The sequence below is a fragment of the Hippocampus bargibanti genome, linkage group LG04, assembly GCF_051943395.1.
Source record: "Hippocampus bargibanti isolate YZ-2025 linkage group LG04, ASM5194339v1, whole genome shotgun sequence".
Classification (NCBI taxonomy): Eukaryota; Metazoa; Chordata; class Actinopteri; order Syngnathiformes; family Syngnathidae; genus Hippocampus; species Hippocampus bargibanti.
In genome coordinates this window covers 13,597,501-13,617,873 of record NC_142737.1, presented here as the reverse complement: position 1 = coordinate 13,617,873, position 20,373 = coordinate 13,597,501, and the positions used below count along the sequence as shown (strand labels likewise).

Here is a 20,373-nt window from a genome sequence, read left to right as displayed (position 1 = left end):
TAGCGTGAGCATATGCACGTATGTGTCTCCCTCTTTATGTGTGTGCATGTGAGGGGGAGGGTTGATGGGGGGTGAGGCAGAGCCAACACGCTTCATTACACACATTTAACTCACAAACAGGGTGAATGACAGGCTGGCGTGGGAGACGAAAGGAGGGGAAGAAGGGGAGCGCGGGAGGGAGGGGAGCATGAAACGCCCCCCGCCCCCTTTGACAAACACTAAAATCCTACAATTAAGACTCAAAGAGCAACTGCCCAATCTAACCCCTCAACCCCCAGCCTTCCACCCCATCCCAATCGCTCTCTTTAGGTACTCATCCATCTATCAATCCACACCAACTTGCAAGCCAACACACGTATCCAAAGTCTCAGAAGACAACCTTTGTGAAGCTAAAGCTTGGACGACCTGTCACTTGATCACAATTCCCTGAATGTCAACACCCCCTGCCTGCCCCCACCTTGTCCTTCAGTAGCAACCCCCTTTAACCCCCCATGAATTCAAGAGTCCTCATAAATTCAAGCTCCCTCTTAGATTGCTTGTGAAAGCTGCAATTTCAGCGCAGAATATTTGCGGAAAGGAGGTTCCAACGTTCACTCCCCCGCGGCCCAAATAATTAAGGGAGTGGATAATAAGTTAGTAATTGTGTTTGGGGAATTGATTGTTGATTTTGTACACTGTTGATTCAGATCTCAAATGATGTTTATGATTGACTTCATGTCGATTAACAATGTCTCAGAGATTGTTGACTAAAATCAAAGATAGCAGATTCATATAACAATGTCTCAAAGTCTTTGGACTAACAAACACTGTGAAATATTGTGGATTTAGGTGTGGAAGATGTTGAATATATTACTGACATTTTAAAGATTACCGATCAGAACTTAAACTCATTCACTGCCATCCCCGATTTTTTTTGGAAATTGAAAATATGACGTGGAACGCCATTCCGGAATTAGTTCGTTTTTTTTCATGCTCGGGTGGCAATAAAGCGCTGGCCAGAACTCTGGCAAAGTTTTCCCCTTCCACAAAGGGGCAGCATTTCCCTTTTTTCCCATGTTAGCACTTTCTTCCAGCTTCAGCTGTTGTTAAAGCGCAATGTAAAACCAATCTGTATGTATTGCATTGTATTTTGGACAGCTGCCCTCATTTCAACCTTAGATAACTTCAGACCCATATAAATTAGGAATTAAGTCTTTTTTTCTGATGAAAGAAGAAAATCTAAGATTTCTTATGCTGCATTCAATGTTTATGTAGTCCTAAAACGCAATTTAAGTGAAAGGTAAGTGAAAATGACAAAAACCCTGGCACTAGAGTGGACACATTTTTGCACAGGTCTGCCAGTGAATGAGTGAAATCACGACATCGTTAAGATTATCAATGACTATTGAGAAGGTTGTTGAGTTATGTCTTGACTGAACAATGTCCTAATGATTGAGGCTTCCAAGATTGAAGACTTCACATTGTACAAACAAACAAATAAATAAATACATATCCATCCATCCATTTGACTTGTCCTCACATGTGTTACAGGGTTGCTGGAGCCTATACCAGCTGTTTTTTGGCAGTAGGCAGGGGACACCCTGAACCGGTTGTCAGCCAATCGCAGGGTACACAGTGATGAACAACCATCCGCGATCATACTCACACCTCGGGACAATTTCGAGTGTTCAATCAGTCTGCCATGCATGTTTTTGAAATGTGGGAGGACACTGGATTACCCGGAAATAACGCATGCAGTCATGAAGAGAACATGCAAAATCCCCACTTTAAGACCATAGCTAGGTTTGAACTTAGTACCGCTGCACTGTGTGGTTTACGCGCTAACCATCGCCAGAGCGATGCCCAAATAAATACATAAATAAAACGAATGAATGGCTATTGAAAAAGAAGGTGATGCAATTTCTGTATGCTTTCCCACACAATAATAGAAAATAAAAATGATATTAAAAACAAATTATGGGGATTGAAATGGGTCATCAGGTAAGAACAACAAGATTGATTGACTGAGTTGGCACATACAAAGTTCTTAAACCGATAATGAGATTGTTGGGTAAGAAGAAAGCAAGGAAATGGAGCCTCACCGTAGGTGGAAGGCCGGGCAGTCCTCGTACCCCTATGACAGCATTGAGCTCGGCCATGGTCACCTGCTTTGCCCGTTCCACCGCTTGGACCACTTGCTGCTGATGCTGCAAAAAACAATACGCATGGTGTGCACACACAACACAGGCTTTACCTTTCAGGACTGTTGCGACAGACTTGGAGACATACAGTAGAACAACAAAAAGGGTAAGGGTGGTTGGTTTACCTCCTGCGAGAGGAAGGGGATGACTTGTGCGCAGATTGTGTTGAGTCTCTTGGCGATTTCGGTCTGTTGGGAAAGGAAGAGGCACGGCAAGAATGTAATCACATCATCGGGATGATGTTGTTTACAAAAATAAAGCAACACAACATGAGGGATGAATGTAATCTTTCAGATTAAACGTGGGTCGCTTTTCGCCTCTTTATCTGTCGATGCTAGGGGTGCCGATAAAGTGCTGGCCAGACCTCTGGCAATGTTTTTCCCTTCCACGAGGAGGCAGCATTTCCCCTTTTTCCATGTTAGGGCTTTGTTCCAGCTTTAGCTGTTGTTAAAGAGATATATAAACAATGTTTTGACATTTCTTTATCTGCATCCTCTTTATCTGCATAGAAACTTTCTAAAACATTGGTGGATGAAGAAAATGTCACAAAAATAGAATGCCATGAGGGTTACTCAAATGCAGAGAGTAGCTGGAATCTATTAGGGTGAAGCTTGTTTGTTATAGAAACTTTGATATCATGGAAAATGCCATTTATTTTGTTACTTCAATTCCGAAAAAAATCAAACAAAACTTCTCTCATAAAAAAGATTTACTGCAGTACACAGAGTATAATCCATACTGGAACTGCCACTAAATTGATCACATTTGTGAGACTGTTTGTGTCAGTCAGAAAAAAAGGTCTGGCTCTGTTGTAACAAGTGCATATGTTTTAATGTTCCCACCAACATTCGACATTGTGATTCAAAGACACCGTACGGCGGGTTACGCACTCTGCCTGTTCCGGCCGGTTTGGACTTGCACACAGACCACAGACTTACAAACACTATTCCAGTCATAAAACATTTCAAGACATAAGTATACGTTCCACGCATGCACAAAACGCATCTCTGTCAAAAAAAGGGGTGCGACCAACCGAGAAAATTGGTAACACTTTCCACAATATTTAATGATTTGGTTTTAATTACCTTGATCATTGTGATTATTACAGCTCGACACTCTCCTACTTACGAACATTCGAGTTACGAACAACGGTACATATGAACATTTTTGTAGAAACATATGTATTATTCTCTCCAGTTGTACATGGACATATCTTTATAGAGCAGGTATTTGATTACATGTTTAATTTTCAGAACAACCCCATAAAGGTTACTTATACAAACCTTAAAAATACTTATATAAGCCTTAAAGGACAACCAACGTCACTTTTTTGTTTTTTAACTGACATCAGAAAAACGTTTTATAGCATCTAAAATACCCAAAACACGCAGTATGATATTTTTATTCAAATGCAAAACACCAATAGAATGACTTAAAGTGTCCAAAAACTGCACAAAATTGAGCCGCGAATTGGGCATTTTCAGAAAGTCCCGCCCCCAGTTTGTGACGTCACGCCAAGACAACGGCTTTTGGGTGCAACACGAGGTCCCCAGACCAAACAAGTACAGCAAAATACATTGACGTGATGGAAGGACCGCTACAATGCGTCTTTTTTACGGTCAGGGGCAGTCCTTTAGAGACGTCACGTACGGACTCGTCACCAACTCAAAAACAAGACTTAAAACTTAAATATAGCTATACGCGGCGCAATCTTTGTAAAATACGCTCAGTAGAAGTCATTTGAAGCCATTTTACAAATTATGGACACAACTTGTCCGGAGACATCGTGTCCTTTAAGCATATTCACGGCCAGACATCTGCAAAAATGTGTCCACTCCAGTCCCAGTGTTTTTGTCATTGTCACTCAAATTCTAGGACCCACAGAATATTTTTAGGACGACATAAAAATTCAATGCAGCGTAAGAACCCGAATACTTTCTTCTTTCATCAGAAAAAAGAAGCTAATTCCTGAATTTTATGGGTCTGGAGTTATATGGGCTTGAAATGAGGGCAGCTGTCCAAAATACAATGCAATATATACATACAAGTAAGTAAGATTTATTTATATAACACTTTTCACAGGTAAAACCACAAGTGCTTCACACAATTTAAAACAGTCATAATAAAACCAATACACAAAAAAACATGAAAAGTACTCAAAATGACTCCCAATGATAAAACCTACATAACTTTCAATGTACACGTGAACGAGAATGTACGGGAAATGTCAAAATATTGTTTATATTGCTCTTTAACAACAGCTGAAGCTGGAACACAGCCCTAACATGGAAAAAAGGGAAATGCTGCCTCCTCGTGGAACGGAAAAACATTGCTAGAGGTCTGGCCAGCGCTTTATCGGTAACCCTCGCATGAAAAACCAAAAAATTCAGGAATGGCGCTCTATATCATATTTTCAATTCCCAAATAAATTCGGGAATGGCTGTGAATGAGTTAAACAATGTCCATTTAGTAGTGTCATGGTGGCGAAAACACACAAACCCGAGAGCTTTCCTCTCCAATTATCGAGAGGCGGCTTGGGTTTCGGATGCTTCCCTCCATCCATTCGACTCTTGTCCAAATCCCCCCCACACCCCCTCGTTCGCTAACAGCACTTAAACAAATTTCATCAGCTCCTAACTTTATTTGCCGGGCCTCGAGTATCCATGCCAACACATCCGCCCTCTGCGCCCTGATCCCCCCATCCCCCTTTCTTCACCCGGAGGCAGCTACAATCATCTGCAAGCAGATATCCCCCGAGGAGAGTCGAATCAGATAAGTGGGCTCGTATTACACGTCATCCAATCAAAGCAATATGAAGGAGGTCGGGGTGAAGAGGGAATCGGCAAGGCCATGACACATTAGCGTGGCTCATCGCTACACGCCAGTAGTCGCATACACAAAAGCTTCATGTCATTTAGGGACTTTGGAAGCTTCTGCCATCTTTGCGTTGTATTGTTGCCAAATCGTACCACCACATGGTCCATAAAAAATTGCAAAGATGTTAGCAAACAGCTTTTACTCGTCACAATTTTGTTTGTCACCAAAGAAAGTCCAAGATGGCTGTGAATGAGTTAAACAATGTAGGCAGCAAGTGCTTTCACAAGTCTTGCTTTTTTGCTTGTTTTTGTGTTTTATTCACTGTGTTGTTGTGCGTTGCATGGAAGGGATACAGATTGTTTTTCAGCATTTTTGACATTCATGAAGACCTAATATGCCATTCATCGGCAGCACTAATATGCCAGCACTGTTTTTGATTGGGAGGAATGCCAGTGTCATTTGACTGTCATCGCTGGACAGCTCTGGGGCAATTGTGCTTTTTTGCGCCTTTAATGAGCGGAGTTAAAGGACAAGGCATTAAAGGTTTTTTAACTGACACCAGAAAAACGTTTTATTGCATCTAAAATACCCAAAACATGCAGTATGATATTTTTAATCAAATGCAAAACACCAATAAAAATGACTTAAAGTGTCCAAAATCTGCAAAAAATGGAGCTGCGAATTGGCCATTTTCAGAAAGTCCCGCCCCCAGTTTGTGACGTCACGCCAAGACGTCTTGCATTGCTGGAGAATGAAAACAATGGCTTCAGATTCGGATAATATGCTTTCTTGTTACACATCCAGTTATGAATATTCAAATAGTTCTGAAGAGGAAACCATACATGTTTGCAATCGATTAAACAATTTATTCCGTGTCAATATCACCACTGCAAGACAAAAAAAAGGCTAATCCAATCCAACTATTGGTTCTTTATAAAAAAATCCACACACACAAGCAAAAAAAAGAAACGCTTAATAAGGCGCAACAAAATCCTATGATGCCACCACCATGCCATACTTGATTCACTGGTGAAAGGACGCTTTGATCCTTTCTTTTTTTATCATCTAGAACTGCTACATACACCAAAGAGGGTGCTTGTTGTTTGGCTTTTTTTGTGTCTGCCTTTACAGCAGCTCCTGCATTTTGATTTTCTACTTCTTTCTTTCCTTTCCTCTTACTTTCATAACTTGCTGTGAAATGTAAATTTCTCCACTGCGAGACTAATAAAGGCTAATCCAATCCAAGCAATTTTGACGATATTCCCGATAATCCAAACTACAGATTTAAATTTTGTACCACCAACAAACTATCAGTTAGCTCCACTGATGTCGTGAGAAACTTTTATTCACTTTCTTTAGCGCTTGCCCTCATTACCGTCACACTTGGGCTGCAGCCAAGCCTGCTAACTTTGGCCGAGAGGCAGGGTACATCCTGGGTTGGTTGAAAGTCAATTACAGTTGGCGCAATTAGACAAATAAACACTCACACTAGCATTCATACCAAGAAGTCATTAAGGGTGTTAACATAACATTCATGTTTTTGAGTGTGAGGCAAGTGTGCTGCCACTTAAACACAACAACAACAACCCCCCGCCCAAAAAAAACCTAAAGCCGCAAATGTAAAACCTCAAGTCCATTGTGCTTGTTCTGAAGCTTATTTGGGTGTGATAACACCACTGAGCTCACAAGGACACGCATGTCGGCTCACCATTTTTTTTCTACTAGATTAGATTATATTTTGCTTTTCTACTTTCATTTCTTTCATAATTTTGCTGCTGTGAAATGTAAATTTCTCCACTGCGAGACTATTAAAGGCAATCCAATCCAATCCAATCCAATCCAAAACCGTAACCCCGCCGCTATTCAGCCAATTATGCACTTGGGCGAGCTAAATAAAGTGTTGGCCTCGTTGGGTCAACTGAACTATGCTAAATGTCTGCATCTCAAACAGGAAATTACATTGAACATTTTTTAATTGTGGCGTGGGAGGGGGCGGAAATACATAATACGAGCCAGACAACAACATAATTACATGCAAATTCACGCAGTGGCAGTGAAAAAAAATGTGAGTCACTACTAGGAAGTACGGCAATACTCACACGATATGGTGGTAAATAATTGACATTGAACACGATGCAAGATAAAAGACAATGACAGGCTGTCTGCCAAAAGCTATCTGGATGAGGTTCGCAGCAGGAACAATCGACCGACATACACAACATGACGCTGTCTGGGTGGTTCGGACGGGATATTCGCCAATTATGCATTTACAAGCGATATGCAAATTCAACACACCCCAGCTCAATTTAGGCTGCACCTTTTTCCTGCAAACTTTAGAGATGTTCTGTATGAACGACATCGACGACAAGTAATATAATAATAATGTAAATTCCTCCACTGTGAGACTAATAAAGGCAAATCCAATCCAATCCAAGACAAAGGTTTCTTACTTTAGAGGACAGGTGTCAAAGTCATGGTCCGGGGGCTAAATCTGGCCCACGTCATTTTATTCGGTCCACGAAATCAAATCAAACTTATGAAATGCTAAAATCCGAACAAAAATTTCTAATTGTCATATGTAAATCACTATAACAGTCATTATTTTTTTATTTCAAATTTGAAAATGAGACTTTGAAAACGAAAATTAATTTGTTGTGCGCTCTATATGTGATATGTGGAGGGGATGAAACATTTTAATGGCTTCACCAAATTCATAATGCCCTCAAGAGGAAACCGTAACGACAATGTGCATGGCAAAAAAATAGTTTGACGCCCTTGCTTTAACGGACAACAGACATCACTTTTTTGTTTCCTAACTGACAGCAGAAAAACGTTGTATTGCATCTAAAATACCCAAAACACGCAGTATGATATTTTTAGTCAAATGCAAAACACCAATAAAAATGACTTAAAGTCAAACCGGAAGTGGCCAGTTTCAGAAGGTCCCGCCCCCTTGTTCGTGGCGTCACCCCAAGACGTCTTGCCTTGCTATAGAATCAAAACAATGGCTCCAGATTCGGAGAATATGCTTTCTTGTTACTCATCCAGTTATGAATATGATTCAAATAGTTCTGAAGAAGAAAGCATACATGTTTGCAATCGATTAAAGAATTTATTCCGTGCCATTTTGAGGCAATAGGGGGGGGGTGTAGCACTAAAAAAGAGGCAGAAATGGCGACAAAGCTCCGTGTAAGGAATTAATCAGCCCGACAAAGCTCCCAACACAGAGCTTTGTCACCCTCTTCAGCCTCTTTTTGGTGCACCATGAAATTTTCAGACCAAACAAGTACAGAAAAATGCATTGACGTGATGGAAGGACTGCTACAATGTGTCCTTTTTTCGTCAGGGGCGTTTCTTCAATGATGTAGGGTGAGGACTCGTCACCAACTCAAAAACAAGACTTCCGGAATATTCAGCGCGAGTCTTAAAATGTAAAATATATGGAATCTTTGTAAATTACGCTCAGTCATTTGAAGCCATTTTACAAATTATGGACACAACTTGTCCGGAGACGTCGGTTGTCCTTTAAAGGATTTGAAGCCCTTGTAAGTGTTGTCGACCATTTTTGGGTGCTTCAGTTTGATGTTGGTACTGGTAAATGGTATTGCACAAGAATGGGAGGACAAAATAGAGCATTTTTTATCCCTCAGAAAAAAACATTTAGTGAAAGAATCTATTACCGTTTTCTTGTTGTGTCTAAATCGCACCGACGCGGAATTGAGGAGGGACACAGTCAACTTGGCAAGTTCCGCCTTCTTGGTAATGTCAAGGTCTCTTTATAATGCAAATAAAAAATTGTCTTTTGCCGCGCTGCGGTGAATTTGACATTGCCGAGATCGAAATTGTTGACTCTGGCCGACATGTACTTTGTCACACTTCATTGTTGTCTGATGAGTTGGCTGTCACCCACCAGTGTGTGACACCGTTCGGGTGCGTCAAAATACCGCCTTCCTTGGAATTCTACGTCAAACTCAAAAGCATCTGTATCGCCTGTTTGGGCTGCGACATAGAAATTTTGAAGGCTCTTTGCGTGAAAATAGCCGTAAACAACATTCCATCCCCTCGAAACAGATTGCAAGCAGCTGACCTCGGCGTGCTGTAAATCAGTCTTACGGCTAATTGGCGGCATGTCGCGAAAGCTCAGAGAGAGCTAATTTTAGGCCGGCTATACCTCCACGGCCATTCTCAGAAACCCGTGCCGCTCGCCTATAATTAGCCTCGTATCGCGGCTCCTCTGATTAGGCCGACTGAGAATAGTCTCGCTAAAGACTATCACGGCATCTTACCTTAATGAGGATCAAACAAACCGGGTTACCTGCATTCCCTCATGTAAAAGGATATTTGCACAGGAGGAAACATTCTGTGAAGTGATTCTAAGAGTCACGGGCAGTTAGGCTGGGGTCATTAGTGACGAGATATTTTTCAACAAAGGCCTTTGATGTGGCGCTTCTGTGAATGGTGCTCTGAATTTGCTTCCGTGTCTTGGTGCCGCAGGAATGCATCTGAGAAATTAAAAAAGGGGGCCAATTGGCCTACTTGTGTCTGAAAAGGGGGTCATATTCTAAAATTGACGGGGCCCAATTTAACTAGCTTGCCAAAGTATACTAAACTGATTGAAATAAACCAAAATACATTCATTGGACCATGATATTTCTAAATTGCAAAAGAAAAACTATTATTTGACTGAAGTCTATTTTTCTAATATATCAACAACTTTAAATCAAGTCAAATAATTTTTTCACACATAAAATAAACATTTTCAATTTTCTTTAGTTCAGCGTCAATCCTGTGCTAATTTGATCTACGACGGTATTACAGAAAAGACAAAGAGAACAGGCTTTTCTTACTACAGTAAAGTCTCGTTATATCGATATCGGTTATATCGATAGTACTGCTTATTACGATACTATTTCTATGAAGGCAAGGAGAAAATTTATATGCCGCAGGATCAGATATATCGATAGTCCGGTTATATCGATATTTTTTTCCGACTCCCGAGAATATCGATATAACGAGACTTTACTGTAGTATCGACTTAAATGAAATGGATTTGCTTTGAAGATTTCCAATGTTCTCTAACAGCTCTGACATTATTCGCATTAGCCACTAAATTCGAATCATTAACAGCAGTTTGCTGCAATGAATTGTCACCACCCTCTACAGACTTATTTGATTGTTTCTTAAAAAATGAGAATGTGTTTGTTTGCTTCCTGTTGTCAATGCCATTTTGAGCTTGACTCGTGTTCTGCAAACATCTGCCATGTTTGATGTAAATACTGCAATGCACCATGGGTAATTCAATATTCGATTAGCTCTTTCGGCCATTTCTGGCAGATCACGGAAAAGCCCGAAATCTCCTCAACCACGACTTTGGAACGCACTGAAACACATGCAAGGTAATTATGGCTAGATATTGCTAAAGCAAGATGGCAGACGACCAAACTCAAAACCTCTGAAGGAAAGTTTTCAATCGCTGTTTAACTATATTGGTTTCTTTAGCTATTTGCACAGAAGTATGTCATATGTGGCACAGATCCTGTAGCAATATGCGCTAATCGTAAGAGACATGCACCAGTGCAAGTGCAGTGGAGTTTTAAAGTTGCGCCAGTGGCTGTCAAAATGCATAAATGGCGCAAGGGCGCGGCCCAGATGCATCCCGTGGTACAAAATTTTAAAAAAAGGACCGCCGAGTAAAGATGTAGAATCTCACTCCAGACGACTGGAAAAGTCATCCCAGTCGTCTCAATAAAGCCGGCTATCGGAATTTTTGGGAATGTGCAAGGAAAGCCACGCCAGCACGGGAGGGAGAAGGCAAAAGGGCACAAAGCGAGATTCTCAACAGGGCTTTCTCAAAGTTTGCCGCTGTGCGGACCTGATTGGAACAAAACACTTTAATCTCCAACCGATCTTAATGAGAGACTGTTTTGAAGTTTGACCAGCGAAGCACCATCGTGCACTAACTATGAACAGACATCCTGCGACACACACGCACGTTGGTTCATACACAGGCACAGCGGGGAGTGGTTTGTTAATCTGTATACCCCACGCCACCCGCCTACAGAAGCCTGTTGCTCCGACAACTAAAGCCCCAAGCTAATGACCTCCCCCGGAGCTTCACATGCACGTGCGTGTGCTCGTGTGTATGTGTGTCTGCGTTGTATAATTGGAAGAAATGCATCTCAAAGAATGAACAGGAGCTTCAATTGGACAAAATGAAAGCTGACCCGGTTAGAATGGAGGTGGCCGTGCATGCACGCAATGCACATGTGGGGGCGAAGGGTGGGGAGGTTGTTTATAAAAGGCCCCGCCGAATAGTAGCGAGAAGTTGGGGGTGTAAAATTTGAGAAAATCCCTTGAGGCGGATAAGGAAGGAGGAGGAGACAACAGGAAGGTGAGACTCTTCATTGAAGCAGCCACGACCAATCCGCCTCCAATTTCCTCGGGTGTGACTGATCGATAGCCCGGGTAATTACCGCTAAACGCCGCGAGCTCTACAACACTTGGCTGGGGGGAGGGGAGCCTAATCGTGCGCAAACAGTTTCCCTCCTTGTGATTGTGTCTGCACTCGTTGCAATTTTAAGCCTTTTGTTTATGCGTTCATTTGCCTCATCACTTTTTTGGGTGGCACAGAAAATGTCCATAAGGGGCCCATTTGGCAAGTCTGCCTTCCTAAGGTTTGCCTGCAAAAAGTGGAACCGGCTGTCTCTAACTCGGCTGATGATCGATTCATCTGACCCCCCCTTGCCACAACCCCTCCCCTCTAATGTAATAAAGCAGGCCGCTCCCCTAGACAGCACCAATCAATCTACAGAGCCATTCATCCTGCCTCCGGGCTCAGCCGTCCGACGCTAACCGAGGAATTGGAGACAGAGCTCCATCGATCACGGATAAACACACGTGCGCGCACACACAAACACGGGCGGACACACACAGAGAAGGTGAAGGGAAGGCAGACGCACAGAGAAAATAATGTACACAACTATACCTGTTTGTGCATTTCGATGTTGAGGCCGTATGACATCTCGTAGTACTGCAGATAGACACAAAAGGGAAGGACAATGGTTACATTACATGACAAATAAGTAATACTAAATAATTCTGTTAACTCACTCACGAATTTATTCGAGAATTGAAAATATGACGTGGAGCACCATTCCCAAATTTGTTCGGCTTTTGGTTTTTGTTGCGTTCGGGCGCCGATAAAGCGCTGGTCAGACATCTGGCAATGTTTTTCCCTTCCACGAGGGGGCAGCGTTTGCCTTTTGTACAGCCACCCTCACTTGCACCTCATACTACTCCAGAGCCATACAACTTAGGAATTAACTTGTTTTTTTTCTAATGAAATTAGAGTTCAAGTTTTCTTACGCTGTATTCAATGTTTGTGCAATCCTAAACCTCAATATTCTGTGGGTCCTGCAATTTGAGTGAAAATGACAAAAATCGTGTCGACACATTTTTGAACATGTCTGGTAGTGAATGAGTTAACATGCATAATACAATTATTAAAACGAAAAGAAAAGCCTTGCTAAATACATGAAATCTGATCTGAAACATCAAATACCCTTTCGCCAAAAGCTGTTACTTTTGACAAAATGCCGTCTTGTCCTCCATTGTTTATTTACTGCACAGGTGTCAAAGTCAAGATCTGGCCCACCGTATCATTTTATTCGGCCCGCAAAAGCAAATCAAGCATGTCAAGGTCCATCATACTTGCAAAGTCTGAACCAAAATTTCAAATTGTCACATATAAACCGCAATGACAGTCACTATTCTTGACTTCAGATTTAAAAACTATTTATTTATTAATTTGTTATCCGGTGTGTATGTAATATGTGGAGAGGATGAAACATTCGAATGCTTTCCCCAAATTCATAACGGCCCTCGAGAGGAAATCGTAACTACAATGTTGCCAGCGGCAAAAAATGAGTTTGACACCCTTGGTTTACTGTGTCACCTCGGTCGTCTAAGTACTGTGTCACCAAGAAACAGTACCCACATGAAAACAATCCAGATCGATATTTGCCATTCTAACTCTGAACCCAAGTGGAAACTCAGAATTAACTGAAATCGCAATCTGACTATCTATCCAGCAAAAACGACTCAGAAATGAACAAAGCCTTCCGTGAAAAGACGCACGTCATCAGGAGTTTGTTCTACATGAGCGCTTGGATCTAAACTGGAAAAGGATCAAATCTGTGTTGTCTTGGAGCCAGACAAAGGCTCTCAAAGGCTCTGCTAACAACGGTGTCACTGTTTCCGCACTCTGTGAAAACGGGAAACAGAAGCGTGCCGCTTGAGCGGCCATTTGTGTCCATCACCTCACCACTTTCTCAGAAACCTTCCCCCTTTCATCCTTGCAGACTCTTCTACCACATAACACTTTCCTTCCTCTACTCGACCCAACCTGTCTTCTCTTCATCACCTTGCCTCGCACTCCCCATATTGTTGCTCACAAATCATCACTTGTGTCTCTAAGCGGTTGATCCTAATGACATCCACCGTGGTAGCGTGGAAGCATTTACTTTGTAGAGGTTGTCTGATAGAATTCTAGTAAATGTTTTTGTCCATATTTGAAAATAAGTGGGTCGAAGGGGGGGGGGGCTGCTGGAGGATCTGAAACAATCCCATTTGAAAAACCCAAAGTTAAGCAGAGCTGTAGTGAGTTTGGCTGCATATGCAGAGTGAACATCGTTTGCTTCTGATCAGCTGCAATGACCGGATTGCTCGTCAAGTTGTCCACACCATTGGGCGTCCGGCGTGTATGCACATAACGCGGGTCATCGCAAATAACTGACAAGTGGAATTCGGATGTTTGGCGATGAAGTGCTGCTTCAATGAATGAAAATGTATTACATACATGCACAATTGTTGGGCGGTGGCCTATTTGTATGAGACATGCACATCATAAAAGACTAATTTCAGCCCAAATATGAACAGGTGGTGCAGTTTTCTATAATTCTTGTTTCTGTGCATGTTTTCGCAAAAAAATGTCAGACATGCTATGAGGACACCTGTGAAATGTTTTTTTAATATGCATGATGCGCCTCCTATAATAACTCATAGGTATGCAAGAACGCCTTTGAAAATGACAGCGCTGGCTCCCTCTTCTTCTGTTGTGAACACACACACAAAGTGAATCGTCGCTTGAGGCAAGATGAAAGTTCAGCGAGATCAGAACACACAGAGAGGGCCGATGAGGACACGCCACCTTTCTCAAGAGCGCTCAAGTCAGAGGAGTAAAACATAAAAATAGAATAAAAAACAGCAGTGGAAACGGATCTCACCATCACATAGTGTCTCTGCATGTCTGTCTTTTCGCCAGCCAACTTCTCACACTCCAGCTTGAGACTGAAACACAAGTGCCAAAGGGCGTCACAGTTGAGAAGGGGCAGAATTGATATGCACATGCAGTACAGGTTAACATCGCGCCAACCTCCAGAGTCAAAGGCCGCAAAAGTGAAATCATTTGGCGTTCCACCAACGCTTTCGGGAAACATGCCACCTTGGCGTTCAGTCCTGTCATTTGACACGTGAGACTTCATCCCAGGCAGCAACTTAAAAGAAGTGTTTTGTTTTTGTTTTTTCTCTTTGGCGTTTACTGACGCTGCCACAGCACAGCGGCAGGTAAGGCAAAGAGGAAGAATTGCGAACTAGAGATGTAATTTGTCTTGAAGGACGTTAACAACATGTAGCACAAATAATAACCAGAGAAGCTAGCCAACAAAACGGCACATTGTGATCGTTAGTTACGCATTTGTCTGGCGGCTTCACAGGGTGAATTGTTCTACTTGCTTTATTTTTGTTTTATGTATCTCTCTCCTCTCATACTTTACTGGGTGCTCAATTGAATGACTCAGCACACTGGAGCTGTGGCATAATATGGGACTTTTCAAATATATTTCAGCCTCCTAACCCACAAACTTGTAGCATTCCAAAAGTCTCGATATGAACTTTTTTAAATCATAAATAGATAGCTATCTATTTATGGTAGTCCAAATGTACTAAAAATGTAACACTTTTAAAGGACAACCGACGTCACTTTTTTGTTTCTTAACTGACATCAGAAAAACTTTTATAGCATCTAAAATACCCAAAACACGCATTATGATATTTTTATTCAAATGCAAAACACCAATAAAAATGACTTAAAGTATCCAAAATCTGCAAAAAATTGAGCTGCGAATTGGGCATTTTCAGAAAGTCCCGCCCCCAGTTCGTGACGTCACGCCAAGACGTCTTGCATTGCTGGAGAATCCAAACAATGGCTTCAGATTTGGAGAATATGCTTCCTTGTTACACATCCAGTTATGAATATGATTCAAATAGTTCGGAAGAGGAAAGTATACATGTTTGCAATCGATTAAAGAATTCATTCCATGTGATTTTGAGGCAACATTGGGGGGGAAAAAATCGATCACCAGAAAAGAGGCACAAAATGGTGACCTCCTGTGGCTACCTCCGTTTCCACAGGCTGATAAATTCCTTATATGGAGCTTGGACGCCCTCTTCTGGCGGCTTTTGGGTGCAACACGGTTTTCAGACCAAACATGTACAGCAAAATATATTGACATGATGGAAGGACTGCTACAATGTGTCTTTTTTTGGTTAGGGGCGTTCCTTTAGTGACGTCACGTACGGACTCGTCACCAACTCAAAAACAAGACTTCCTGAATATTCAGAGCGAGTCTTAAAACATAAAATCTAGCTATATGCGGTGGAATCTTATTAAAATACACTCAGTAGAGGTCATTTGAAGCCATTTTACAAATACTGGACACAACTTGTCTGGAGACGTCGGTTGTCCTTTAAGTCATTTATTTTTAAGTACGTGGAGTTAAAAGGGTAAAAAAGGTAGCTAGCTAGCTAGATAAATACAAAAATATTGCAATGTAAAAATAAAAAAAAAAATACAAGAATGCAAAATTAAACAAATATTAAAAACAAAAAATAAATGAATAAATGACTAAATATATAAATAAATATATTTTTTGGGGGAAAAAAGAACAAAACATTGTTATCAGTTTTGCCGTAATTTATTGTCCAGTGTTTGAGATTTTTGTAAATTGACATTTTGGCTTGCTCTTTGTCAGATTTTTGTCAAAATGTCAGTGTATTATTTGTTTTTATAAATTTATATATATTTTTTGTCGTTACTTTTTTGTTGACCAAAGTCAAATTACATACAAATGTATTGTTAATCTATGCTAATGGGGTAATAATATTATAATTACAGTGCATATTTGTACAAAATTCTCGGCCAAGAATGTAACACATTCACATGCAAAAATATTACCGGTAAGTACAGAAATAATGAAGCATGATTTGACACCAAATTCTTGTGTAACTTTCTCAACTAGTTTTTTGCAAGCCATTTGGAATCTTGAAAAGTCAGAAGTTGGTACCATCATAAGCCGAAGAGACCCTTTACAGGTAATGAAAAGGTTTTCATAGTGGAATGAGTTCATTCATTTTACGCTGCTTTATTTTCCATGTAAAAATGTGTTTGAAATATGAAACAGCTGTTATAAAACAATTTGTTGGTGGTTGCGCTGTATGACTGTCTATTTTGATTATTTACAGATGCGTGGTTGTTTCCGCAGGCTGACAAGCCCTTTGTTAGATTAAAAAAAGTTCTCGCAAAACAAACATGCAGCATGCGTCTCCTCTGGCACTTGTCGATGATGAAAGATAAGACGAGCAAAGGATGCAAACGTCTAATCGCACCGGTTTTATTTTCTTAACTCCCTGATTAAGGAATCCACAAGTTGCTGGGAGAAGCTCTCCACCGTCGGTTGAAATGGAGAACATGAATCTTCCTTTTGAGCCGTGATAACCGCGATGTGTTCGCCTGTGGGCTGTTTATATGCGTTTGCACATCAGCATGTCTCAACTATCGACACCACCTAACACAAATACATTCATGCAAAAGACATACACACACACACACACACACGTGTCACGGGGGGGAAAATAAGGGGCGATTTGCAAAAGGCCACACGCTAGCCATTAACGCGACTCTGACCTACCGCAGTTTCAGAAGAGGAGGGGAAAAAACAGCCCGGATGTCTCAGTGTGCTGCACGGTCTTGTGAACCCGATCCGTGTTTATGGGTAAGTCTGAGGCCAGTTTGTTATGCTAACAGGGGTGACTGCGGCTGGCTGGGAATAGCATTGAGACCAAGGGTGGACAAAATATGACCCACAGGCCACATACAGGCTGCTCCATTCATTGTTCCCATCCACCAAAGAGCTCCATTAACACAAAGTTTTTTTCTCCACTAAAATGGGCAAATAAAATAGCTTGTGTTCGATTGTATTTTGTTGTTTATTCAACTATTCCATGAAATAAGCTAAATTCATTGTAAATGTTCGAATATGCTTATCCTCACAAGGGTTGTGGGCGAGCCGGGACTGACTGCGAAGTAAGTGGGGTGCAATCCCGAACTGGATGTGAGCCAATCACATAGGGCACACATAGACAAACAACCACACACACTCACAGTCGCATCTAAGGAAAATTTGGTGTATTCCATTAACCTGCCATGGAGGTGTTTTGAATGCGGGAGGAAATCATAGAACCCAGAGAAAAGCCACACAGGCATGGGGCGAACATGCAAACTCCACACATCAAGACCGGAGGCGGATTTGATTCTTGCACCTTTGCACTGACCACTATGCTGCCAAATTCAATGTAACTAAAAAAAGTACACTAAATAATAACAGAATTTTGTATAGACCGGTATACAGTATATATACCACTTTTGAATTACATAATTGGCTAATTAATGATAATTACATTAATACTAAATTCCAGTAATACTTACAAACAATGAATTATAACTAAAATAATTTTCTAAATGAACATAAATTTGTATTTTATTGTTCAAATAACCTATGTTTTTAAAGTAAATATTTGTCATTACTTTCTGCTTATCCAAGATCAGGTCACAGACATATAACTATTATCAGAATAACTATTTTAACTTTTTTTTCTTCGACTAATGGTGCGGGTCAATCATTTATGCCTTTGAGCCCAAAAGTTAGCAGAACTCTAGTTAAGTACATATGACAGTGAGGCTTTTTTTTTACCTACCTGTGGTACTGGGCCTGCAGGAACTGAAATTCCTCCTTGATGCGGTCCAGGGATTCTGGGATGGTGAACTTAAAGGGCTGACCCGGAGCCTGATGGGGCGTCTAAAACAAACACATACAGGCATTAATATATACACCATGCTGTGGGCCTCAACGTGAATCAAATCCAATCCAGACTCACATATTTTGTTTTGAAGCAAAAACAAGTGTAACCAACCTGATTCGTGTGGGCTATAAACGGCCTGCGAGAGCAATCGATGCTGTCTGCCTTACAATTCTCAAGTCAAATAAAACCGCACCAGATCTCAAAATATGTCACAACAAAGATGAATGACTGTGTTTTTTTCAGTACTGTTTTAACAACTTGATTATTAGCTGTACATTTGATCCGGTGATTCACAGGGGATTGGAATGGGCTTGACTCCGTGGAAAGTCAAATTTTGCATAGTTGACCACTGAAATGCATTTGTATAAAACCCTGAACAATTAAACCTATAAGGTTCTCTCCAAAACTCTAATAAACATACAATACACAGAAAATGGAAGGGTAGTCATCACTCCCATAACCCCCACTCTCCCCAATATATATATATATATATAGTGTATATATTTTCAAATATGTTAACATTTTGAAAAATATGGCACTGTCTACTGAGAAACCTTAATTTGTTGGCGACGGAAGCACAGACAAACTTTGAATGACATTTTGCTTGCAGTTTGTCCTATTTTGCGAAGCCGATTTAAGGCGTCATTAATTGATCAGTCAATTATAACATTACAACTGAATACTAATTTTGCATTAAAATGTAAAATACCTGCAGATAGCCCACCAATCAGATTTGAGTAAAGTCTAAAATTGTGTCTGCTGCAAGTTTCAGTCGCTAGTTTGCTTTATAATTAAATGAAATGAGACTCTTGCCATTCATCCATCAAACTTCAGAATCAGAAAGCCTTTAAAAATCCCACAATGGAGAAATTTTCAATCTACAGCAGCAAAATGGATAGGGGTTGGAGGGGTGAAAAGATACAAAGTATTCTATGCATAATAGAAATGTCAGAAGACTGCAATGTTTAACTGGCAAAAATGTGTCATAAAAAGAACTGTACATAGTACAAGTATACAAAAGCATATTTGATATATGAAACTGTATTGAGTCAACATAGGTGGCTGTGTTATTTACAATGCATGCATGATTATTAAGAATCTTTGAATACAGCATCAAGGTGTAAGAAAATTAAATATGGTTGCAGCTCTGTATGTATTAGCATTTTAGAATTGACAGTCAATGAAATATGGTTTAAGTAGTTCGCTTAGCAATTTAGCATTAGTAATCCATGAAATATGGCTGCAATCTATGTCAGGGTGTTACAAGCAGAATGATGAATGCAATGTCACAAAGGGAGCGGGGGTAGGGTTGGGGGAGTTATAGGGGTCTTACCGGGTGTCGCCCCTGGGGGAACATTGTTATCTCCGGACGAGGAGTGGGGCGGGGGTCCTCCCGCTTCCGTCACGATGCTTCCCCCGAGAAGCACCAACTCGGAGGGAGGTGGAGGGTGAGATCGGTTGTTGCCGATGCGCTGTTCCGATTCACCAACCCATCCGTCGGTCCTTTCCACGAGACGACCGGCACTTGGGAACCAACCAAGCCGTTAAACGCGCTCCTCCTACGGCCGTTTCGAGCCCCTAAAACTCCCGCGGGCAGGGGGGCCGTAAATCAGGCAGAGAAGCACGGGGAGCGGCTCGTTAAGCTCCAGGCGTTAAAAGAACCAGGTGAGCAGTGAAATTGGATGAGTAGTCACCGCGCTTTGTTGTTGTCGATTTTGCTCCAATATATTCCGAGTAAAGGTGGTGAAAAAGTATCCGTAAATTACAACATCCAGGCAGTTATTTAATTGCTCTGAAGAAGAACCACTTGACTCACTCTAGCCGTCCGGTAATTTTTTTTTTATATTTACCTCCTCGTCCCTTGTGATGAATATAAAGCAGTAAAGTGAAGGCAAAAAAAGAGGAAATATGATGTCAGTTTGGGTAACTACTTCCAAAGAAGCGGTGGTGGTGGCGGCGGCCCGAGTCGTCGTCGTCCACCGTCCGGCAGCAGTTCCCCCTTCAATGGCAACTTTCTCACGCGGTTTCACGCACCAAGCTAACCGAAACTGGAGGACGGCCCACCGAGCGGCCGAGGCAGCCAATCGGATGCACGGTTCCACGTGGGACTCGCGAGGGTGGACCGCGCTTGGGACCAATCGCCGTGCCTCATAGTGACCGCCTTGTGGCCGTTGACCTG

The 20,373-nt window shown here is 41.5% G+C and overlaps 1 protein-coding gene across 2 annotated transcripts in view; it reads right to left on the bottom strand.

Annotated features, from left to right (window-relative positions):
• Positions 1-20,342, bottom strand: part of LOC148899117 (transducin-like enhancer protein 1) — a 43,232-nt gene extending 22,890 nt beyond the window's left edge. The window contains exons 1-6 of one of the 2 annotated variants that reach the window (XM_088994144.1): positions 19,528-20,342; positions 18,090-18,190; positions 14,282-14,345; positions 11,983-12,027; positions 2,306-2,368; positions 2,082-2,186 (exon numbers count right to left, since the gene is read on the bottom strand). In XM_088994144.1, coding sequence (XP_088850270.1) covers positions 2,082-2,186; positions 2,306-2,368; positions 11,983-12,027; positions 14,282-14,345; positions 18,090-18,190; positions 19,528-19,551 — 402 coding nt within the window. In that variant the 5' untranslated portion in view covers positions 19,552-20,342. The remainder of the gene's footprint in view (positions 1-2,081; positions 2,187-2,305; positions 2,369-11,982; positions 12,028-14,281; positions 14,346-18,089; positions 18,191-19,527) is intronic. The other variant, XM_088994145.1, reaches the window with a different exon arrangement.
• Between the last annotated feature and the right edge of the window lie 31 nt (positions 20,343-20,373).